This window comes from Pteronotus mesoamericanus, unplaced genomic scaffold (genome assembly GCF_021234165.1).
Source record: "Pteronotus mesoamericanus isolate MK-2021 breed Mesoamerican mustached bat unplaced genomic scaffold, CSHL_Meso_final scaffold_174, whole genome shotgun sequence".
Lineage (NCBI taxonomy): Eukaryota > Metazoa > Chordata > Mammalia > Chiroptera > Mormoopidae > Pteronotus > Pteronotus mesoamericanus.
The window spans coordinates 35,822,704-35,847,771 of record NW_026555309.1 but is presented as its reverse complement, the minus strand read 5'-3'; the positions used below and the strand labels follow the sequence as shown (position 1 = coordinate 35,847,771).

Sequence of the window (25,068 nt, the reverse complement as noted above, 5' to 3'; positions counted from 1 at the left end):
TCCAGGCATATGCCCTGACTAGGAATCGAACTGGCAAACTTTTGCTGTGCAGTATGATGTCCAGCCAACTGAGCCACGCCAATCAGGGCTAAAGTTTCTTAATAAGCAGAAAACTCACCTAACATCAAAAGCTTGGACATCCTTGTTATTAAAAAATTCCTCATTTTTTTACAGTAGAATAATGAAGACATGCACAAGAGCTACTCCTATATGCTGGTTTAACATGAAACATCTTTTATTTGGAATTATGTAAGTAAAGCCAAATTTCCAACACGTCTTTGAGAAGATTGATAAATGTATTTTAAAGCAATGGTACCCATCTACAACTGAGATATTCTTGGGTATCTCTCAAACTGCCAAAAATGACACAAAATCTTTAAAACAAAATTAATTTTAAATCAATTTTATTTTTTTTAAAAAAAAACAAGACATATACAAATAGGCTAAATAACACTCAAGCCTGAGAGGGCTAACAATCTTTTTCAAGAACTTAATAGTCCAAAAAGACTAATACTTATTGCTGATTCAGCTCACAGTATCAGCCCTCTTCAAGAAGCAATACAATCGCTAGTAAAATCGTATGGCCACCTCTTATGGGAATTAGAGATTCACTGTGCAACGAGCCACGACCCTGCCCTCCAGGAGCGTACAGTGTAGCTGGAGAAAAACAATACATCCAGAACAGATAACAAGTCCACACATCTATCACGACAAAACAATTATTGGCATAAGTCACCATCACATATTTTAACAAATGTTAGTCGCAGGACTATCTTGGCATATATACACTACATCAAGTTTCAACCTGACATATCAAAAAAAAAAAGTTTTATTTTTTGTTCACTCATGTTTCAAATGAACTGAACTAAAAGAGGAAAATACAATTCCAAACCAAATGTACCATAAAGTTTAGTGTTCATGTCCCAGAATTTCTCCATGGTTCTACATCCAGATGTCAAGTTCAGCAGTTCTGACTGCCAAAACGATGGACAAATTCAGACAGCGAGTAAACGGCTCCCCACCCTACCTCAGGATCCATACTGATAAAATCATTCAGGTTCATTTTGGAATCTAAAAAAATACATGAGAGAAATGTCCACTGAAAGCACAATTTTGGTTTAATAGCAATAAAGCAACCCAGAAGACCAAAATTAGGGAAAATTATTCAAACGGATAATGATTTAACATCACTTGTGTGGTATTGCTGCAAATGGGTAACCTCGATCAAATCACGACAAAACATCAGACAAACCCAAACTGAAGGATACTCTACAAAATAACTGACCGGTACTCTTCAAAGTTAAAAAGTTATAAAGGAAAAGGAAGAAAGAAAATTTTCAGTTTGAAGGAGACCAAGGATACATGACAACTAAACATAATACTATGAGTCAGAAAAAAAATAGTGGGAAAATTTGCAAAATTTAAATGAGGGTGGTAAATTTATAGCATTATGTCAATATTTTTGTATCAACTGTACCATTTTCTTGGTTCGAATAATTACACTCTAATTTACTATTTGGAATCTGAGTACAGTGCATTAGGAACTTTGTCCTATTTTAGCAAATTCTCTAGAAGTCTAAAATTATTTCAAACAAGTTAAATGAAAAAAATGCATAAATAACCAAACTGCCAATTTATAGAAAATTCAGAGGACACAAAAAAGATACAGTTAGGAAAATCCAAACTGTTTCTCCCTGACTCCGTTTCTTCAATGAATAAATTATAAGAAAAGAAAAAAGAGTTGGAAAAGGAATTCATATATTAAAAAAGACACTTCTCCCTGGCTGGTATGGCTCAGTAGATTGAGTGTCAGCCTACAAACTGAACATTCACTGGTTCAATCCCCAGTCAGGGCACAGGCCTGGGTTACAGGCCAGGTCCCCAGCTGGGGGCATGCAAGGAGCAACTGATCAAATCTCTTGCACATTGATGTTTCTCCTCTTTCTTTCTCCCTCCCTTCCCCTCTCTCTAAAAGTAATAATAAAATCTAAAATAAACAAATAAATAAAAAATAAAAAAGACGTTCCTTAACAGAAAAAGCTAGACAGTCAACAAAACTAAATTTAGTCATCAGAGAGCTGGGGTTGCAGGATGACCAAGTAACCAGACATAAAGGAAGGACAGGGACCTCCAAGGGGGGATGGGGCAGAAGCCCTTGCTTACCTGGGTTGGATGCCACACTCCATGTAAGTCAGTAAGTCAGTCAGCTAAAATTTTTAACAAATTGCTAATGGAAACCTTAACTACTGAAATATAATAGTATTTGTTTTCTAGGGCACTTAAATATAATTAAATAAAAATTATTATTATCTTCAGGTATTCATTACTTAAAAACAAAATGAAAACTGAAAAATTGTTTAAAAAAGATCAAGAAGATGAAAGGTATACATGGAGAAGATGCAGCCAAGGGCTCAGGGAGAGAAGAGGACAAATCTGGTATACTATACTTGGGAACATTTAAGGACTTGGGAAATGTCCTTAAAAACTCAGTCCTGAGCAGCTGCTGCTGGAACTTAGTCTTTAGGGCAAGGCCGTAAGACTAAATCTCAGCTTCCTTCTTATCAGGAAGAGTTCCTTTCTTTAAAATACATTAACTGCTGAATTGGAAACAGCAGTCCTGCAGACACGTGGCCACCGAAATTATTAAATGTATAGTTCTTCACAATGCACAATATATTAAATGTACTAAATTTTAAGTCACAGAAGTTAATCCCGTAACTAAATGCAAGGGACCAAGTAAAGTTGCTATTAAAGTATCTAAAACATAAATTAATTTAAGATTCGATATTTTCTTGAACCTTTTTTTAACTTCCTAAAAAATAAAACACTACTAATTAGCTAAAAGTAATTCCCATTTATCCTATCGGATGTATTCCTGTGATAAACACAAGGCTTGAAGTAATGAATTTACCACATGCGAGAACATTACAATGTAGTTAAATCACTACATGAGAAACAAGTACGTTCACCCCATACTGCAGAGCAGATTCCTTAGTTTCAATCTCAAGTTCAGGAGCCCTTTGATGAACTAATTACATATGCACCAAAAAGACACTGCCCTCCCCATTGAAAAACCCCTCCTCAAGCCTGGTGTGCTGACCCTGCCACTTCCCAGCCTTGCACCTTTGGCAAAGGGCTTCACCTTCATGTATTTCAGTTTACGGATCTAGCCAATGTGGAAATAAAGCTGGACTTACTGGGTTGTGGTGAAAATTAAATTAAACTAATATGTAAAGGGACTGGCACAAAGCCTGACACAAAATAGCACTTATTACAGGGTAGTGGCCATCAAACCCAAAGGAGTGACCCAAAGAGGATCAGGGCTGATGAGGTGGCACCTACTGAACGCCTACTGTGCACAAGGCTGAGTTGGCGCTCATGTCTAGAAGGAAAGCTGCGAAGGCGCCTGGTCCCACACCACGCCGCCTACAGCAGGTTGTCTGAGAATGAAAGGTAGACCTGTGAAAACCTCTCCTAACCTACGCGCTGTCCCAATTCTAATGCTGAGCCTAAGAAGCAGGCTGGTGGACAAAAAAGCAGTTCCAATGTAAATTTTTAAAATTGCAAGAGCTTTTCACAGAGAGCCTCAAAAGTCAGTTTGAATCCTTTTAGTTCACTCCCTTCAAATGTGCCAAATATATTCTTTCTCGCTTCCTCATTGACCTCCAAATATTTCTGTCCCATCTTTCTGGCTGCTGCACAGCTTACAGAGCACTTTCACAAAGACAGTATCAGCCATGTGGTGGGATGATCTCAACAATAAATGGCAATGTTGTAAATTACTTCAAACCATAAATAAGGTTTCATCTCATGTGAACGCCAAATAACAGTAATAGGGTGAAGAACCCTTCGTCTCTCAAGAAATTATTAATTGGACTGATGCCTAAAAGCACATAAATGAGATGAGTGGTACAGTAAAACCTGCTGGCTCTCATCTCCTCCTAATGCAGATTTTATTCCAGAGCCAGGGAAATGACATTTCATACATCACAGGATGCACTGGTGATTTTCTTCACCATATCATGAAATCCTACCACAGCAAGGTGCTACTTTTCGCACCGTTCCATGATACAAGCACGCAGGTCTCCTGGAGCCCAGTGTCCTGGCAGTAGGTACATCCAACACTCTAGCAAGTATCCTGGTCTAATCCTTAACACCCTTCCTCTCCCATGAGTTCTCATGCCTTCCAATCCTGCTCTCTGTGCCTTGATTTCTGAATCTAGTAAATACACAGAACTACACTTCCTCTTATCTTCTTACTGCTCGGGGGTTTTACCCAGAGAACAATGCGATTTTTGTCCTTGGTGAAGTGAAAGTACTGATCTGCACAGAGACCAAAAACCCGTGTACGGAAGCATCTTTGGCTCACCTCCAGTTTCAATGCAGGGATACGATGGAGGAGGCTCTCTCCAGTTCCCACTAGAATCTTTCATGTGAGATCGGTCAGAAGCAAAGTTCTTCAAATAAGAATCTGCGCGGATGACTCTAAATTTCCTGCAGATAAATTAGCATTCATTTATCTCAGGGAGGTATCAAAGCTGAAATTCTAACTCAAATTTTATAAAAGACTCTTTTTCTATAACATGCACAAAACTATGCAGGCATTTTTGTACTATTAGTAATACGGAAATATATGTGCAGCTTACCACCTGTTATAGAAGCCATGAGAAATGATCAGATGAAATCCGAAACTACAAAGGCCCTTCTGGTTGCCATTTTTTTACTCAATTGCGTCTCGGGGAAAAACACACTCTTTTCAGGTGCTGCCGTGACAGCCTTCTCAATTTTGGCATCAGAGGGCATTCCAGTCCCACGCCACACACGCACCCAAAAGCAAGAGGATGGGAGAAATCCCCAAAATAACTACGCAAATATTTGAGATCTTATCACACAAATTTTTAAAACACTGCCAACCCTTTTATACAATGGACAATCTTTAAAACTTCAAAATATTTTGCATCTTCTGTGAAGCACATCATTCTCAAATATCAACTCAACAGTAACGCCAAGACAAGTAATCTTCACGAAACAAATGCAAAAACAAACAAAACAACTGTCTATAATTGTCGAGTCTCACTCCAGAAAGTTGGAAAATTTGTCCTGACTTTCCTCACCTTCTAAACTGTGGATGGATGTCCTCATCAGACTTAAAGGCATCTTCCACATATGCGTCAAAAGGACAGGGAAATGGTAGTACAGTGTCAAGATCATAAATGAAGCTCTGTCCTCCACTTGAAACATGAAGCAACACAACATGGTAATCCTAGAAGTAAACATGAGTGAAGTTAACCAAGTTCCTTTATGATGCTGAATTCCAAGGCTATGTGATATGAAATATATATTTGGGGGGGGGACAAAAACCCCAGAATTCACTTATAAAAAATTGTGTACATATGCTTACATGTTTAAACTTCAGTCACCTTCAAAGTACTCTCCATTTGATGCAATATACCTATAGAGACTTATTTTTCCACCGCTCCAAACAGTTTTTGAACTCGTCAATTTGGATGTCTTTTAGTGCTTCTGCCGTTTTTTCTTTCACCTCTTCCACATCCGCAAACCATTTCCCTTTGAGAACTTTTTTCTTCCAAGAAAACAAAAAAAAAAAAGCCCCTTGGGGCAAGAGCAGGTGAATATGGAGGGTGGGACACAGGGGTCGTGCTGTTTTTAATCAAAAACTGCTGAACACGCAGCATGGTGTGAGCAGGTGCGCTTGTAAATCACCCAGCATGAAATGGGCAAACACGCTGAAAGTCTTCAAAAAATATTCACAGAAGTCAAACGCAGCCTCTCACAACAATGCCGGCCGGTGCACTGATACAGATGGGTTCCTAGAACACTCACCCTGCAGGGGAAGCCTATACTACAAAGGGCCTGCTCTCCAGAAGATAATTCCATTTTGGGGGGTGGCAGGGGTTCCCCCTTGTATATAGCATCAAAAACAGATACAAGATGAATACAGCCCCCTTTATAATAGCAAAATAAAGTCTTAAAAGTGACTAAATGTCCAATAGAAATGTTCATATACATCAAACCCTTTGACCATGCAATTTTACTTTACGGAATCTACACTACAGAAAACCGGCCATACACATGTAACAGTAGGTATATATAAAGAAAATCTCTGTAGCACTATTTATAATAGTGGAAATTTGGAAACAACCAAAAGTCCATCAAGAGGGCTATGATTAATAAACCATGATACAGTCATATCATAGAATACTATGCAGCTGTTAAAAAGATTTTGGTACATTTATGTGGACAATAAAGCATGTCCATGTTATATAGCTAGATGGAAGAAGCAAACTGCAGAATATGTATAATACATTATTTTTTTAAACTACATGAATATAAAGACACAATGCACATTCAGAAATAAATATACATACATATGAATACAGAGGAAAGTCTGCAAATATATCCTCCAAACTATTAACAAAGGGGATTATTTGAGGTTAGCCTGGGGAGGGTAAGAAAGGCTTTAATTTCTTGTTTTATACCATATATGTAATATAAAGAAAGAAAAATGTTGATTTTAGTTTGGGTTGGTTTTTTTTTTAGTCAGCTAAACCTCATCTGTAACCGTTAAGAAATAAAGAGAGCCTCATGTGCACAACAGAGCCACAGAGCGTATGTGAATCGCACTCTCGCTCCCGGACCCTGGGCACTGCTGAAGGGGACGTCAGGGCCGTTATCGAGAATGTGGTGCAGTCCAGTGCTTTGAGTTCCTCAGAACAAAAATGCTATCACAGAGAACAGCACTGCGAGATGAAAAGTTCAATCGCATCAGTATAACATTCATAATACCATCTTGTGTTTCTAGTACTCCAGAGATTATAAAGCACTTTCTCAAGTGTTACTTCATTTGACTCTGGGAGGTGGGAAAGATAATTCATTGAGACTAGAGATGTTTTACCATCAGAGCCTAAAGTGCTTCGTCCGGCTCCAATTCTATCTTAGTAAGGCAGAAATAGCATCAGAAATGGATGCCTATTCCCTGTACTCCCCTTAATGCACCAGACCCTCCAGATACAAACGAAGAGCGGCTCCCCCTACCACAGCCCCATTTCCTTCCCCTGGGCTCGTTCACGTTATCCCCCTGCCTCTGCGGCAATCTTCTCCGCCTCTCTCCCCATAGCCATCACTCAAGCTCTGATCAAATGCATCCTTCCCCTTAAGTCCGTTTCCAAAATCTGTTTCTCGCCTGACATCTTCTAACTCGCATTAGTTTTTTTGCTGTACACACTCCCTACTGTTTGTGGGAAACTGTGCTGTTGAAATATAGATACAAAGATAGGAAAGCCAGCTCCTCACTCTCAAGGAGTTGACAGAGAAGTGAGCGGGAAACACAAGTCAATTGTTGCAGGAGAGTATGAGGGTGAGACAGAACAAAGAGGCAGGACGGCACGCAGGTAAGGGCATTCTGAAGTCGGGGCGCCTACTCAAACCTCAGCCCTTCCACTTATCAGCCTCAGTTTCCTCTTTTATAAAATGGATGTAACTGTAGCTTTTACCTTGGAGTGTACTGGGAGAATTAATAAGATTATGCAGGTAGGTGTCTTTTTAAAAGCTAACAAAAAACAGAGGGATGGGGGATCAACAGCCAAGGAGTTTCACAGAGGAAGGACTAGGACCACAAAATTTGGCCTGAAGGGGAGAAAATTCCAGAAAGGAGATACAACTTGTGGAAAGGCATAAACAACAAATATCCACAGCCCCCAAGTTAGGTCAGGTCCACATTCCCACACACCAGATGGCTGATGAACTTGAGAGAAAGTAGGCCTCAACTTGGAATCGCCTTCACAGCAGAGATGTACAGCCAAGGGATGCAGACTGAAGCAGCTGCCTCACTCCCTGAGTTGGGTTCAGTGTTTGCCTAGATGTCAAGGAGGACCCAGCGGGGCTAGGACTGGTCTGCCCTTGGGATCTGGTGTCTCTGCCCACTCAGGGAGGCCTACCCACTTCCCACAAGAGGACAGCAATGAGGCAAAGACAAATGTGCCAGAGGGTGTGGGAAGCCTTCCTGCAACAGGGTTCCCCACCCTGAGCTGCCATGAATTTTGTGTGAGAGGGACATGACCACAGGTCCTCACCCTGTGAGTTTCCCTAAGACGGGAAGCAAGACCACGACTCAGAATCAGCTGAGCCCTGGCCGGATAGCTCAGTTGGTTAGAGCACCGTCCCAATGTGCTGCTAAGGTTACGGGCTCCATCCCTAGTCAGGGTACATACAAAAATCAACCTCTCTCTCTAAAAGCAATGAATAAATAAATCAACCTTAAAAAAATCAGCTGAGCCCAGGCTAGTGCAGCTCAGTGGATTGTGCACCAACCTGCAAACCAAAGGGTCGCTGGTTCGATTCCCAGTCAGGACACGTGCCTGGGTTGCAGGCCAGGTCCCCAATTGGGGGCACGCAAGAGGCAACCACACATTGATGTTTCTCTCCCTCTTTCTCACTCCCTTCTCCTCTCTAAAAATAAATTTTAAAAATATTTTTTAAAAATCAGCTGAGTGGTTCAGCAATGAGGATGACTTCTAGGGCAGATGGACAGTCTGCAACAGGGGTTAGTTATGTACTGTTGCTAACAATAATAGCTAATGCTTCCTGAGCACCAGTACACACGGCCCAACGGCGGGAGACTGGGGCTCAACCCAGCGTGCCTGACTCTAAGCACGCACTCCTAACCCAACACTGTTGGGTCTGGGCTTTAATGTCAGAGTAGCACATAGCCTGCTGGTGAAAGAAGCAAGAACACAAGCTCTGTTAAGCCAAGGATTTTAGTCTACTTTGTGCCTGGGATATAATAGGTACCGAATACATGTATGTTAAATAAACCAAAGAAACCAGTTCAAATGATATCTTATTTTAAACTAAGTATCAGAAACTAGATATTTGTTACATTATCATGAATGGAGTTTTTCCTTTACTTTTTTTCATGTTTACTAGTACAGACAGTCCTGTTCTATAGGAGGCCAGGTGAGGGTGACATATGGAGGTATAGTGGAGAGGACCAGGCCTGAGACCTAGTCTGCCACTGATCAGCTAGATGACCTTGAGCTACTCGCTTTGCCTTTCTGGGCTTGCTTCTTCACCTGCAAAATGAAGGGGTTGCAGTAGACCTGTGTCTTTCCAATGCCAGCCATGTTTACTCAGGAGTTTGCTAAAAACACTAATTCCTGAACTCTTATCTAGCTCAACTAAATCAGAAGCCTTTAATTTTAACACAGTCTCCAGATAATTCTCATGTGCAGCTGGACTAGATATTACTGAAGTTCTTTCCAGCACTAAAAGGATTAAGAGTTGGGGAGATCACAAATATATTGCCACATAGACAATCTAAAGTCATTCCTGTAATAATTCCAAAACTATAATAAACATGCCTGTAAGTGCTTCTGTCTTAAGCCAAATAACATCTATTCTCAAGATCCAATTTAGAATTATTACAGCCTTCCTCTACTGCCCTGTCATTTCTGCTCTACCAAAACATAAAGGCCACGCAGGGGTCACAGTGCTAACAATGTGTCAGAAGCTCTCCGGGCTGATCATCTTACCCAGATCACAGGTCCATCTCCAGGTCTTGCCTGCTGTTTCCAGATAGGTATCTACAAAAACAATAAATTTCATAAGCCACAACTTCAGTTAAACCACTACTAAATTCTTTAAAGCAACATGTACATGAAAAATAAAATATTTCTAAGAAACCAAAAATCAAGGTGAAAGAATGGGTAAGAAATCCAAATACTTCTAAATGTCCTTCAAAATGAAAAAGCAATAATTAATTATATAATGGTCTTTGGAAAATAGAAGGAGACCTGAACTGGGAATCAGAAGGCCTGGCAGGTTCCAGTCTTGCTTTCCCACTTAATTATTCATGAAACTTCCCTGAGTCTCTATTTCGTCATCTATAAAACAGAGACAGCTGTCTGAAACTTGCGTGTTTCACAGGGTTCCCATTAGGAGCAAATAAGGTGATCCCTGCAAATGTGCTTTACAAAATATGAAGGGTTCCTTTTTTTTAATACTTCATATGAGTTTACTATAGTTCTATTCTATTTAAACTCCTAAAGAAAAGGGATTTAATCTGTGCGAACATACCATCCCATAGTTCCCTACCCACATGTGAGGGGACTAAGCTCTCCTAACCTAATCATACCTTGGAAGGGGAAAAAAAAAACAAAACTCACCCATGAAAAAACTTTAAAATGTTGCTGTATTTTATAAAGCACACTTGAAAACAGTACTAAACCCACGGTACATTTAGCTTCCAATACCCTAAATTTCTTGTTTTCTTTGTGCAATCACTCACCAACTTACCATCTTCCTCTCATTAGATATGAAGACAGCATAACATTCTTCTAAAGGATACTGGTCGTGGTTTTTGATGTATTCACAGAGCTTCCAAATATTTTCTTCACTAAAACAATTACATTGTTTAATCAATATAATTAAGCAAAAACGCTCTTTCAAATCTAAACAAAAGATTAATGATGACATAAAATAGTTGGAAGAGACCTAAACCACAGTCTCATCTAACAACTGGCTAACACTGGACCCTCCTCTAAAACATCGCTGACAAGCTGTAATCCAACCTATACTGTGTGTGGAACCCCCTGCAGACACAGAGCTCATTACCTCCCCCAACAATGCTCGTGTATGGAGGCATTTTATAACTGATAAAAATGCTACATCAATATTCTGTAAGCTTTGGGCGCAGGGACTTGAGATATAGCTGGAATCCAACTCAGCACTTCAGCGTACAAAGCTTTAAACACCCTGACCTCTCTGAGTCTGTTTTTCTCATCTGTAAAAAGGACATAATCACATTATATTATAAACACTCAATACATCTTAGTAACACTGGTTTCCTGCTCCACTAAATGGCACAAGGAGGGTGTTTGGGGTAGCAGGGCTCCTGAGTAGAAAGGATCAGGGCAGTTTTGTGATATGTCCAGCAATACTTTCGGAGGAAACCCTGCGAATGTGATTCCCCAAGCCCCTCTGGTACAGAGGAAGTCCTGACTTTCAGAATGTTCCTTCTCATAATGAATTGAAATCCATCTTCCTGTACCTGCACCCCAGATAAATCCCCCTTCTATATGATAGGCCTTTAGCTCTTTGAAGCAGTGGTCAGAACTGCCTAAGCAAAGCAGTGTCCAATGCATCAAACCAAGCCACACTAGTAGCCACTTCCACACTCACACACAAACAAGCACAGTCACTGCTGGGAGCACTCACAGCTCAGCTGCAGAGTTCCTTTTTCTAGTAAGCCAAAACCATGTACCTTTGCTCAAAATGAGCTACACCAACACTCTGCTTGCTCACACACGTGACTCAACCTGCCAAAGCCTAATTTCCCGCCACCTACACCATGCTACCCAAAAGTGAAGCAAGGCACAAACAGCATTGAGGACTGTCACCATTTTACTGAAATAAACACTTTCAATCCACAAGCCTTGCCCTTGTCTACCTGTCTCAATATTCCATATAAGTAAGCTTAAAGCACTGAAGCTGAGCTTCAATATTTTTCTCCTATGATCTTGTTTCTCTCTAAAATGCCTAAGAAATCTTATGGAAAAAGCAGTGGTAGAGGTAACAACAGGAGACTGCTAAGTACTTCCCCACAGGATATGTAGTATGGAGCAAAAAGATGTACTATTTCTGCTCACGTCCCCCCAAAACATCTAAGGGATCTGCTGGGTCTCACCACTAAAGCATGTTTTCTGTTGCCCTGCGGCTCAGTTAGTTGGAGCATCATCCTGTACACCAAAAGGCTGCGGGTTCAGTTCCCAGTCAGGCACACACCTAGGCTGCAGGTTCGATGCCTGGTCCAGACACATATAGGAGGCAGCCAATCAATGTTTCTCTCTCCCTCTCTCTTCCTTTCTCTCTCTCTCAAAAAAAAATCAATGATCCTCAGGTGAGTACTGGAAAAAAAGTGTACTTTCTGTCTTCAAATTTACTATCTAAGTCCCTAGTCTAGTCTCTTGACACTTCACTATTATTAAAAAGCAATGACTTCATGCAGTGTCAGCAGTAAGTCTTTAGAATGCAATTTAATTGTGAATGTTAGAATCTAAAAACAAACCATTTATAAGCGCGCATGTGAGCACGTGCGTGTGCACACACACATACTATATCCCTTTCAAAAAAATACTGTTTCAATAGGATGTATAACATGCAGGATCTAACATTTTTCAAATCTGGATGTTCTAGACCAAGTTTTGAGAAGGCATTTGTCTGTCTTGCCTATAGACATTTTGGAGAGTTGACCACAAAAATTTTCAAGAGCCTGTGATGTACAAAACACTATCTAAATGCTAAGATGTAAGTTAGAGCTTACAGACAGTGAGAGTAGACAAACAGATCCTTAAACAAGCAAGCATCCAAGGCCATAAAAGATGCATTAAGAGGCAGAGAAGGAGGACTCATGCCCTGGCCCAGGGGCGGGGGGGGGGGGGGCACAGTTGGTTAAAGCATCCTTGTGATAAGCTACGATTGTGATCTCTGCTCCCTGATCAGAGCACATGTAAAAAGCAACCAATGAATGTGCAAATAAGTAGAATAAGAAATTGTTTCTCTCTCTCAAATCAATCAATCAATCAATTTTTAAAGAAACACTAATTTTAAGGGAGAAGAGAAGATGGAGGAGGTACAGGCCAGTTGTTTTTCCTTGTTTGTTCCCCTTTACCTCATCCCAAAGATAGGCACAAAATTAATGCAAAAAGTTCAGACTCCATATGTAACATAAGCATTATTGGTGGGCTGAATACACATGTGGTTTGAACCTATTTGGCCTATTTTTTCAGATATATGTGAATATCACATAGGAAAAACAAACTTAAACATGAGAGATACTGAATTTGTAGTCCCTTTCTACTGTCCTCCCCCCTCCCAAAAGTACAACTAATATCATGTAGGAAGACCTCATGAAACTTTCTGATGTTAATAAAACAGAGGGCCTATATACTTGGAAACACTGAGAGTCAGCTGGAATAGAAAGAACCCCAGATTTGATGTGAGTCCTGAGACCCATTTATGGGTTTTTAAAAAGTAGGAAATGATAATATTGTCTCAGCCTGAGAGTTGATTATTTTGGCAGCAGAAAAGCTAACAAAGCAGGATTAGGGCCAAGATTCTACAAGGGTTACTAGTAATGAGCTAAAGTCAGAGACACATGCAGAAAGGAAAAAATGCTCTATAAACCACACAATGCCACACAAAGACTGGCCACCACTGTTATCATTAAGCTGGGTCTTGAAAGATAAGTAACACCTGACAGAGGCTAATAGGAGCAGAAATAACATTTATTTCAAGTTAGAAGAACCCAGAGGAGCAAAGGCAGCAAGATGTACCTACCTGATGTGTTCAGACAGGGTAAAGCACTGGGTCTCAATCAGAGGCAATTTGGCCCCCCAGGGGACATTTGCTAATGTCTGAAGACATTTTTGGTGGTCACAAATTGGGAGAGGGTGCTATGGGACTCTAGTGAGTACAGGCCAGGAATGGTGCTACACATACTACAATACATAAGGCAGCTGCCACAACAAAGGATTAACATGCTCAAAATACCAACAGAGCCAAGGTTGAGAAACCCTACAGAACAGAGAAGGCAGGCTCAAAATCAGGTTGGAGGAACAGAGGGTGACCAGATCTTAGAGGGCCTGTTATGCTCAGGGATAGACTTTACTGCCTAGGCCTGTCTGTAGTCCTCAAAATGTGATCGACGGATTCAGCCTCCTCCACTATGCTGCTCACCCATCCAGACTCCGGGATGGGACCCTAACAGCTGCCTGTTTTACAAAAGCTCCCAAGTGGTCCTCAAGCACATTCAAATTCGGAAAGGCCCTGAGCCCTGCGAAGCCAGCTAAAGTTAAAGACCTTAAAGACCTGAGGGGCTGGGGAAGAACTGGGCAGAGGGGCCTGTTAGGAAGAACTGGAACTGGCCCCCAGCAGCTAGCCAAGGAGGGTCTGGCCTACCGCTGAAGGGACTAAAAGATGATCTATTGAAGAGACACTCATTCATCTCCTACCATTCTTCCACCTAATCACGTCACTACACTGTGCCAGCCTCCTTGGTATTCCTAGAATATTCACAGCATACCTCCTTCTCAGAGCCTCTGTCCCTGCTGTTCCACACCCTGCCTGGAAAGATGTCCCACCAATATTCACAAAGCTCTCGCCCTCTTTCTTTACAGATATCTGTTCAAATATCATTTTACCCACAATGTCTTCTTTCAATATCCTAATATAAAATAGTAAGTCTCCATCCCTGACCTGGTTTTAATTGCCTAACAGCACTTAACACTATCCAAACATGGTTTACTTATTTTTGTCTGCTTTCCCCCGACCAACCATGAGATCTTACTAGAGATGTTGTCTATTTTGTTCACAACTATATCCCTATGGCCTAGAATCCTGCATTACACACTCCAAGTGCCTGATAAACATTTACGGGATGAATGAATGAATAAAACAATTGAATGGGCATTAAGGACGAAAATAGGATTTAGGTGAGGGGCAGGGAAAAAACAAAGTGCAGTGGTTAAGCCTGGACGCCAGCATTACAGAGGTGCCCATTTCAGGACTACCTACCACTTGCTAGAGGCGTCATCCTGAGCAAACACCAGGCTTCTCTGTGGCTCATCTCTGCGTTTTAAAAACTAGGAAAATGGTAGTAAATAGAACATGTGTCCTAGGCATGGATGACAGAACTTGGCACTGGGCCTGTCGTGCAGTCAGAGCTGAACAAATTGCTAAGCTCTTGGTGACACTGGTTCGGTAACCAGCTGAAGGAGGGAAAGGCACTTTTGGATGGCCCTGAGGTTTCACAATTGTGCAGGGACTGAAGTACGGAAACATCACTACACAGGCAAGGAAGGTTAAGCGTGGCAGTAAAAAGGACCAAGGCAGGAGTGGTGATTTAGCAACAGAGGTGGCCTAGGACAGGGGCGCAACGTGTGGAGTCCAGAGCCAAACCCTACGTGTAAATCCCCATGCCTTCACTCACAAGCTATGTGCCCTTAGACAAGGCACTTAAGTGTTCTCATCTTTAAAATGGAGATAACAAGGGTATCTACCTCCTAAGGTAACTGTGGGGCATCAATGAATTCGGTCACATAAACCACTCAGCACAATGCTTGGCATATTGCAAATGCTATGTAAGCATAGCCATTATTATATGACAACATGGTGGTTAAGATCATGGATTTGGTACAAGAAGGTCTGAATTGGATTCCTGGCTGCTATTAACTAGACGATCCTGGAAAAGTTAATGTGAAATCTCTATGCCTCCATTATCTTACCAAATTAAAACGACCTTCACATCAGTGTGAAATCACACAGGTTTTGGCAGAGTAATTTTCAAAAGGCTCTCTGCGTTCCACCCTACCCTTCCAACTCCCCTTCCCGGGGCTGAAGCACTGAGATCCGCAGAGAAATGTCCAAACGAAAAGCGCGTAACCCAAGTGATGCGCCGCCGACCCTACCGCTCCCGGCAAAATCCGCCCTACCCCACCCCCATTCAATGACCACGCTCTACTCTAGAGACTAAGGTTGCCTATTCCCGCTCCCTCCTCCCGCCAAACCGGAAAACCCGCCAGTCGGTGCCCAGAGCACCCCGGGAAGGGGCCGGGAAGAGGCGGGGCCCGGCTACGACGCCGGTGCGCCCGCGCCCCCTCACCAGTAGCAGCTGTTGTAGACACAGGCGTCCCGCGGGGGGCTAGCCGGCTGGTAGTGAGCGGCTGCGGATGCGGCAGCGGAGGCATCCCCCTCCATGGTGGCTTGGACCACGGTACGGGCCTGAGGTGGACTGACTGGACGAGCCAGCGGGCGGGATTCGAGAAAGAGCCGGATTACAGCAGCAGTGCGCTCGGATTTTCGGGATAAAGTGGGCGGAGCCCGAAGCCACGGGTGCAGTTCCCTACCGGTGGATCCTGGGATGGGTAGGTGGAGCCTGGGCGGGGCGGGAAGCGCAGTTTCCCCGCGCTTGGCTCGGGTGGGAGGTACACGTTCCGGTGGGTGGAGCTAGAGGTTGAGGGGCGGGCCCAGGACGGCCCTCAGCAAGGGAGGTGGGAGTGCAGGCTCCGGTGAGCGGAGCGGACGCTGGCGCTGGTTCCGGGAGGGTGGAGCTAGGGCAGAAGAGAGAGCATCCGGGGTGGAGTGAGCGGCGTGAGTTCCCCGCGAGGAAGACTGCGGGATTCCGGATAGGTAGAGCCCGGCCGGTGGGAGGAGCCAGGAGCGGGACTGGCAGCGCGGGTTCCGGGTGGAGCGGGGCCGGTCGTACTGGTGGCGGTGGTGACGGCGGAGAACAGGTTAACTGGGGAGCGGAGAGGTCACTGGCCAGCAACCTGGAGAGGAGTCAGGGGAGGTCTTGGAGTTGGTAAGCCGCCAGACCGTGAACCGTGCTTCCTGATTCCATGAGGAGCCTGAGGCCCTTCTTCCATCCTGGGGCCGACTTGCCAGCCGTGGAGGAACCCGATGAGAGGCGGAAGTCTCGATGAGTGCGAGAGATATAAGACAAACGTGTGTGTGAAAAACGAAGCTTGAGCCCCTTGAGCCTAGAGACCGCGGGACCCTGGGGAAAAAAGAGGATGGGGATTAATTCCAAATACGTCGGCCTCAAGGACGGTTTTAGACAGGGATATCACCGTGTTGTATCTTTTTAAAAAAAAATAAATAAAGAATTGTATATATTGGCTCAGAAAGATACATGGATTTTTTTTTAAGTGTTAATAGGCCTCATGGTACCCGTTTTGTGTTAATCATGTATTCATTATTTGCTGGCAGTTTGGAAGGAAAGACTCCAAATTGTTAAAACAAGGTTTATCTTTGGTGAGTGAATGATATGGAGGATTTTCACATTACATTTATAGCCCTCTGAATTGTCTGTATTTGCAGTTAACATATAGAGCTGATCAGGGTACTTCACATTATGAAAACTGAAATTCTTGGTTTATAGGCCATCTACAGTGAGATTTTCCCAACCTCATAAGTTCTAAAGACCATAAATCCTAAAGACTTTGAGCATAAGTTCTTGCACCGATTATCAATTTATGCCTCTCAGCTCTGAATACACAGTTCAATATAGGCTCTATGATAAATTTGAATATGAATTCCTTTAAGTATTTCTCATTTAAAGTGAGCATGATGCCTTCTCATGAAAACCTGTTGCAGGAAGAAGATTCCTGCAGTTTTGAAACAGTACGAAAGTTTGGAGTGTGGTCTAGTGTAATAACTATCGTGCCAGGTGGGTACTGGATATAATCACAGGGAACATTTTGTATATGATTGTCTAACCACTATGCTGTACACCTGAAACTAATACAAAATAATATTGAATGTAAACTATAGTTGAAAAATAAAATTAAAGTTTAAAAAAAAATAAAATTCATTTTTCCAGAAAAAAAATCAGTTGGAAAAAAAGGGTTTTGAGTGTGGTCATGAAAACATCCAGCCAGAGGCCCAAACGTGGTCCTTCTGTGACCTTGCAGCTTTAGCTTGGCAATGACCTTTCTGCAGCTCTCTTGCCACAGAAACCAGAGTCCAGGGAGGCCGCAGGCAGTAGCCTGCCCGTACCCCTTCAGCAAGCCCTTCATGACCTACACACACCTGTGGCTGGCAGGATCGCACACTGAGCAGTCTGTCCTTTCTCTAACTTCCCCTTTCCTGAGTCCCTCCACTCCCCCTAAGACATTTTGAAGGCCTTCTGCCCCTGCTGGCTCTCAGACCCCCAAGGTGTCCCCATACCACTGGTTGGTGATCACTCCCTTTTACCCACTTCTCTACCTTGCTTAAGAGAAGTTGAATGCCAAGAATTCACTGTTAAAAGTGTAACTTTAAGATGTAGGGAAACTACATGGTACTCAGGGCTCAGAAGAGTACTCGGGAAGGAAAAATTTGTAAGGGGTTTGGACCTCATTAGCGACAGTGTGGCTTGGTCACCAGAAAGCAGAGAAGTTTGCTAGTTCACCCACTGGAGGTGATCTGGAGCGGCTGGGCCAAAAAAAAAAAAATGGAGAAATGATGGAGAGGAAGGCCAGCAGTCTGCCATAATGTGCTTTCACCTCTATCTTATAAGAAGGAATTACTTTTAAAATTAAAAAAAAATCATAATTTTAAAATTCATATTTCGTAGTAGAGATTATAAAGAGAGATAAAGTCCCAGAGTAACAGGTGTTTAAAAACAGATTCTGCCCTACTAACTCCAGTGATCTAGATGAGGAAGAAATCACAGATGCGCTCAAAACAGCCAATACCCAAAGAAATCAGAATGTTAAAGGGCAGGGATTTGGAGAAGGGACAAATAAAAGGAAGTATAACAATGGGCTACATCCCCAGCCAGGTAACTCAGTTCATTAGAGGGTGGTCCTGATATACCAAGGTTGCAGGTTTGATCCCTGGTCAGGGCACATACAAGAAACAACCGATGAAGGCATGAATAAAAGGAACAACAAATAAGTGTTTCTTCCTATCTCTAAAAATAATTTTTAAAGAACTTTATATACTTTTAAAAGAGAGGAGCACCGATGTGAAAGGGGAGATTCAGGAAGTCTACAGCATGTAATACCGAGGATTAAATACAAAAGGAGGGGGGTTTTTTTATTATTGGAAGAGGGTATTTATAATGCTCAGTATTAAAAGCTAGAAGAAAAATCCCCTTGCTTGGGATCAAATAGTTGTCTATTTTGAGAAAAAAACAAATAGCCAACAACTGTTTTGCTCCATCAAAGATGATCCTCAATCTGTAAAGGACAAGAAAAATAGCAGTAAGAGGAGATTAAAGTCAAGGTAAATTCAGTGGTAGAAAGCCCCAAGTTGCCTTAAATGGGTTAAAAAAAATCTTCAGACCCAGATGAGTTATATCCCAGGACACCAAAAGCACTTTAGAGTATGACTCCAAAGCCTCTCTTATGGATCTTAGGAAATATTTAGGAGGAAATGACATAAGACTAACTATAAATACTTGCTGTTTTGAGTTTCACAAAAGAAAAAAATGTGTTCCAGACTCTATACCTGGTGAACTCAATGCCTATTCCCAGGATGGTCTGTGACCATGAAGAAAGGTAATTATTCAGGGGCCTTTAGTGGTTTCACAAAGCCCATTTCATTCTAAATGGGCCTTATTTCAAGTTGTTGGAAGAATTCATTGATTATTGGATTATAGCACAAACAGAATATATAATTTGATTTCAACAAAGCAGCTGACCCAGTTTTCTTAGCCATAACTCATCTACTCATTTAGTTAAAAGTCAAGGCAGAAAGACTGTTTATTAGCTGGTTTAGCAGGAAAGACGCTGAAGTGGCTCTCACAAAGGGTGAGCTGCGGAAACCAGGGTCTCAAGGGACCAGAAGCAGAACTCACCTCTCAGGCCTCCTTTCTTTCCTTGTCAGTCTGCTCCTTGGTGCTTGGCTTCCTTCTCAGGTGACTTCACTTCTTGCTGTGATGGCTGCTGGGAGCCCCATATTCATATTTTCCAGGCTTGGCAACCCCAATGGAAAGAGAAAACTTCTTTTTCCTCAGAGCAATCACACAGAGTAACTTGTCCTTTTGTTTTTTACGTTTGTGTACTGCTTGAATTTTTCTCATGTATTAGTTTTTAATAAATTTTTTATTAAATCAAATATATCAATATTAATATAAAGAACTGCATGGACAGACTGTTGCTCACTTAACTGTTGCCCAGCTGTTGCACATTAGTTTTCAGATCCTACTATTATAAATAAAGCTGCAATCAACATTTTCATACATAAATCTTGGTCCATGACTCTGATTATCATATGAGGATGGAGTCCTAGAGATGGAATTCCTGGGCCAAAAGTTTTAAATATTTTCCAGGTTTCTTGATACATGTTGCTATATTGCATCTTTTTAAAAATGAGCCTATACCCCAATATTGCATTAAGTATTATTATTAAAAAACAAAAATATAGACGACAAACTGACATTCCCATTGTTATTTTAATTTGCATTTAACCGATTACTACTTTCCTGTATTAAAAGGGATAGTTTCATTATAAAGCAGAAAGTGCTAAGGCAGAAATGAGCTCTGGGAGTTCTGAGGAAAGTAGCCTCACCACTGGGGTAGGTATTGGGCTGGGCTGGAGCACCGTACTAGTAGTATTACTCACCTTGGAATGCGGTGGGAAGGAGACAAGAGCCCAGGGCCCTCCGCATGGGCCAGTGCATGCCTGTGTTATTAGGGGAGGCTGACTAATGATTTTCCCTCTTTTGTGGAAAATCATGGAAATTAGCTATAAACTTCAAGTATGGCCACATTTACAACATTTCTGAAAGAAATCCCTGTGCAAACTAATGTTTACTTTCTAACTTTGTTACCAAAAAAAACCAGAAAGGGACCAACCAACCCATGACCTCATCTCAAATGAGGTAATGGAATTATGATTAACTCTTACTTCAGCCCTCCTTGTCACACTTGAGGTAAGAACACTTGATTCTCTTTAAACAGTCGAGGGGCTTGAAAAAGAACCTCAGTTTCTACCCCCCCTTCTTTTCCTAAATCAGATCACTCCTATCTGCAATAACTAAAGAGTGGAAAATGAAAGAAGTATTACCTGCCAAAGACCAATTCCAGACCAACTCTTTAAGTTTCCTAAGGCTGCTGTAACAAATTACCCCAAACCAGGTGAAGAAAAAAAAAAGCACACAGAAATGAATTCTCTCTCAATTCAGGAGGTCAAAAGCCCGTAATCAAGATGTCAGCAGGGCTGGTTCCTTCCGGAGGCTCAGAGGGAGAACCTGTTCCATTCCCACCTCCTAGCTTCTGGTGGTTGCTGGCAGTCCTCGGTCTTCCTTGGCTTATCAATGTATAACTCCAATTTCTGCTTCCACCTTCACACGACTGTCTCTGAGTGTCTGTGCATCAAATCTCCCTCTTTTTTCTTAAGACACTAATCATTGGAGTCTTAAGACTCTAAATCCAGGCTGATCTCATTTCAAGATCTTTAATTATATCGCGAAGACCCTTTTCCAAATGAGGTCACATTTATTTACAGGTACCAGAATTTGGAACTTGGACATATCCTTTAGAGGTACACGAATCAATACACTGTACCAATTAAGTCTGAAGCAAATGTGGTAACTCTTAATATTGAGGGAGACAGAATAAAAGAACAAGAAAAAAAAAGAACCTTTGGCTGTCTCTGCCTATGAGTGTTCTGAAATATCTCTTTGCTTATTATAAAATAACTAAAATGACTACTATAATTTCCATGGAAGTGATTTGATAATATCTAACAAAATCACAAATGCATTTGCCTTTTGGGTAGAAGTTCTTTTTATACATTTTTATTGAGGTATAATATGCATTAAGAAAAGTGAACATGTCAGAAGGGTAGGCTATGTGGCTTTAAATATCATTCTTTCCTCTTCCATTTATATTGTGTAAACAATCATTTTAAAGCTTTCTTTTGTTCTAAAATTAATACATATTCTATGCAAAAAAATCAGAAAAATTGAGAAAAGTAGAAACTATACAACGACTACAATATTATCATGCAGAAATTAACCATTTGTAACAGTGGAAAATTGTAACAGTGGGAAGTTGTAACCAATCCTAGCATTCTTTAGACATTGTTTCTGTAAGTGCTAATTCTGACCAATATGTAGCTTGTAGATGAACAGCATGTTTGTATTGTATAAGAATCTTAGAAACTAGTTTCAAAAGATACAGGCTCTGACCTTCAAGCATCCCAGTTCCAGGAGATGTGCTGACCTTCAAGCATGGAGCCAGGATGATGTGAAGTCAGGATGATCTGAATCCATGATGACTAAACCAGGATGCTGCACACTGGATCATAGCTTGCCTTGTCCAAGTGGACTGTGCTAGTCTGAATGTAGAGAATTTGGCAACCCCCTCCCTTTATCTCTTTGTTCTGTTCCCATCTCCCTCCTCATAAAAACCTCTGCCTCCACTGACAGGGAGAGATGGGCTTTGGGACTGACCTGAGTCCTCCATCTTCCCAGGAGATGGGCTTTGACACATGAGGCCAACTTTCAGGTGGCTGGCATCTGAAAATAAACTACTTCCTTTTACATCAGCATCTGCCTCTCGAGCATTGGCTTTCGTAGACACAGGCAGCTGGACCTGCGTTTGGTTACACATTCACATTTTGTTGTAGTTCCTTCTAGGTTTTTTTTCCAATGCAAATATACACATATACTTAAAAAAAACCAAACATGAAACTGTATGATACTATTCCTTTGTAGTTTCTTAAAGATTACAATGCATTGTGCACATATATAATTTTCCATATAATAATTAAATGAACAGTTACATTCACTTTGCAGAATGATGCCCAACCAACCGAGTCACCCTGGTCAGGGTTACTTCATAATTTTTACTGGCTGTGTAGCATTCTTTCTAAGAGACCTCACTGAGGGGCATTCAAGTTCTTTTCAGTTTTTTGACATTATGAATAATTCTGTGGTAAATATTTTATATGCATTTAAATTTTTTATTTTTCAATTACAGTTTACATTCAATATTTATTTTGTATTAGTTTCAGGTGTTGAAAACTTTTTAGAAGGCAAAATTTTAAGTATAGAATATATAATAGGTTTGTATCTTCAATGTGTATCAAAAGGAATTCCTAATATTCCCTCCAAACTTGCTTTAGCCATGACCTTTTCCATCTAAGGGTAGTTTCATCTCCGATCAGCTCAAACAAACAACAAACATTGGAGTCGTTCTTGACTCCTCTCTTTGTGTTTTGCAGAAATCCAATTAATCAGAAAATTCAGTTGGCTCTTTCTTCCAAATATGCCCATAATCTGACCATTTCTCATTACCTTCGCTGCTCTCACACTGTCAGAGTCATCTCCTTCCTGCATAATTGCAGTGGCCTCCTAACTAGGGATGCCCAATTTAGCAAATAAAAACTCAGGACACTATGTTAAAATTGAAGTTCAGATAAACAGCAAATTTTTTTTAGTATAAGTATGTCCCAAATATTGCCTTCTCCACATAGCAGCCAGAGGGATTCTTTGAAAAAGTCAGACTAAGTCGCCCCCTTTGTTCAATATCCTGTGATATCTTTCATCTCACTTGTAATAAAAAGTAAAAAAAAAAACAAAAAAAAACCCCACAAACAAAACAACAACAAACACCTTACAGCTGAGGCCCACCGCTTGCAGGATCTGCTTCTGGGGACTCTCTCCTTTATGATCTCATTATCCTCCCTATCCTCCCCTTTCCTCTGCCTGCACTTCTCTTCTCCCAGACTTGCCCAATATCCTTTAAGTCTTTGCTTATACTTCTGGATGAGATCTTCCCTAATCACCCTGTTTAAAATTGCACACTTCCCTTCCCCTTTGGCGCTTTGCATTTCTCTGACACCACCTTCCTTCCACCAGAATTAAAGTTCCATGAGAGCATTTTTGCTTTTTGTTCTCTGCTGCATCCCCAGTGCTTAGAATAGTGCCCAGACACATAATAGATGCTCAATAAATATTTAATAAATGTCGAGTTAAGGCGATGTAGTTATCCAAATCAATAAATAGCTTTTGTTTTTGTTTCTCGTTCACATTCTTATCATTCAGCATGTTGTTATCTATTTCAAAGTAGCCAAGTAACTGCTGCAATCTTAAAGCCGTTTTCCGGTAATCTATATCAGTAACAAACATTTATAAGCGCAGACAAGGTTCTAAAGTATAACAATACCTTAGACTTTAGGTATTATTAGTTCATTTAACGATGAGAACATTGAAAGGCGAATAATTTGCTCGGTCATATAGGTGGGATCTGGCAGTGTTGGGTACAGAACCTCCGTTTTTAACTCCCTTTCTTTTCTTTTGAACTCGTTTTGCGTAAGATACCAGTAAAAAGCTCTCGGGTATTAGAGTCAAAATTCAACAAAGGCCAAGTGCTTTTTACCCCTCCAGGCAAGGACTCGACATTTTGCATTTGAATCCTGCACTGGGGAAGCAGAAGGCAGGTGTCTGAAGGGGCGGGGAGGGGCCGCCAGACTCCCGCCAGCCAATCAGAGCGGGCGAGAGCCTCCCTTCCCCCTCTGACATCCTCGCGCCAAAATTCCAAACGGGACTGCTCTCCACTACCCGCCGTCTCCCTCCGCCGAGTCCAGCGAGCCGGAACTATGTAAAAAGAAGAAGTCAGCGTTCTCTCGCCACTGTCCGCTGAGGTCCTCAACGTTACGGGTGCGGGTTTTCCTCAACTTCGCCTGAAGTCCTTCGCTGTACAAACGAGGAGTAAAGTTTCAAGCCCGCTGTGGTAGGGTGGTGGCGTGGGCGGGACCGGCGGCGGAGGGATTCCAGGAGCGCGCGCTGAGAAAGCGGCGGCGGAGCTTGTGGCGCCAGAATTCAGAGCGCGGAAGATCCTGAGCGACCGCTACCTGGCACTTGGGTCCGTCTCGCGCCGCGGACGCGGCGGCCAGAGACCAGAGAAGATGGTGGTCCTCCGCAGCAGCCTAGAGCTGCACAGCCACTCCGCCGCTTCGGCCACGAGCTCCCTGGACCTGTCTAACGAGTTCCTCAGCTTGGAGCACATCGGCAGGAGGCGGCTCCGCTCGGCCCGCGCCGCGGAGCAGCCCGCCGTCACCGCGGCCGCCGTGGGCGTGAGTACTGGTCTGGGGCGGGACCCTTGGGCCTGGCCTGAGGGACTGACTACTCGCGGCCCGTTGCCCCGGTGGGGCCTGGGGGTGGGCGGTGCAGTCGGGGTGACAGCTGCGGGGGCCGGTGAGGAGGAGTGTTGCCGAGGACGGGTAAAATGGAAGGCTGCTTAAGGTCGGAGCCTGTGGAGGTGTGGGTCGGGGGGCGAGATCGGGCTGCCTGGAAAACGGCCAAGCCGTTACTACCTACTTTTCCGCGAGAGGAAGCCGAAGCCCTGAGGAGCTGAGGTGCGGTGCAGGGGCCAGCCTGGGTCCGGGAGGCTGCCCCGCCCCCCACCGCACGCACTTACCTACCCGGTCGCCTCAGCCCAGGGCGAGACCCGTTTCCTGACTGTTAACTGTACGCGGAGGAAACGTTTTAGGGGACCAGGGGGGTAGAAGGAGTGTCATTCCGGTTCCCTGACCTCCATTTACGATCCAGAGAGT

At 42.5% G+C, this 25,068-nt stretch overlaps 2 protein-coding genes across 2 annotated transcripts in view; one reads left to right on the top strand and one right to left on the bottom strand.

The window, feature by feature from the left end:
• Positions 1–477: 477 nt before the first annotated feature.
• NTAQ1 (N-terminal glutamine amidase 1) lies at positions 478–15,882 on the bottom strand. Its single transcript, XM_054590455.1, has 6 exons — positions 15,680–15,882; positions 10,315–10,414; positions 9,552–9,602; positions 5,115–5,263; positions 4,370–4,494; positions 478–1,071 (listed from the first exon to the last, which is right to left on the bottom strand). Exons 1-6 carry the CDS (start codon positions 15,772–15,774, stop codon positions 962–964), a joined length of 630 nt encoding a protein of 209 aa, XP_054446430.1. The 5' UTR covers positions 15,775–15,882; the 3' UTR covers positions 478–961.
• Positions 15,883–24,420: 8,538 nt separating this feature from the next.
• Positions 24,421–25,068, top strand: part of ATAD2 (ATPase family AAA domain containing 2) — a 57,743-nt gene continuing 57,095 nt past the window's right edge. The window contains exon 1 of the mRNA XM_054590089.1: positions 24,421–24,588. Within this exon, the coding sequence (XP_054446064.1) occupies positions 24,421–24,588 (168 nt within the window). The remainder of the gene's footprint in view (positions 24,589–25,068) is intronic.

Bases quoted from the DNA above. Each gene is read 5' to 3' on its own strand.
- NTAQ1 (XM_054590455.1), bottom strand. From the start codon at position 15,774: ATGGAGGGGGATGCCTCCGCTGCCGCATCCGCAGCCGCTCACTACCAG. The intron at 5,264-9,551 runs GTAAGATGATCA...GTTTACTTCTAG, and splicing joins GAGATGGACCTGTGATCTGG to GATTACCATGTTGTGTTGCT. The intron at 1,072-4,369 runs GTGAGCCAAAGA...GTATTTTTTTAG, and splicing joins TCCCTGCATTGAAACTGGAG to ATTCCAAAATGAACCTGAAT.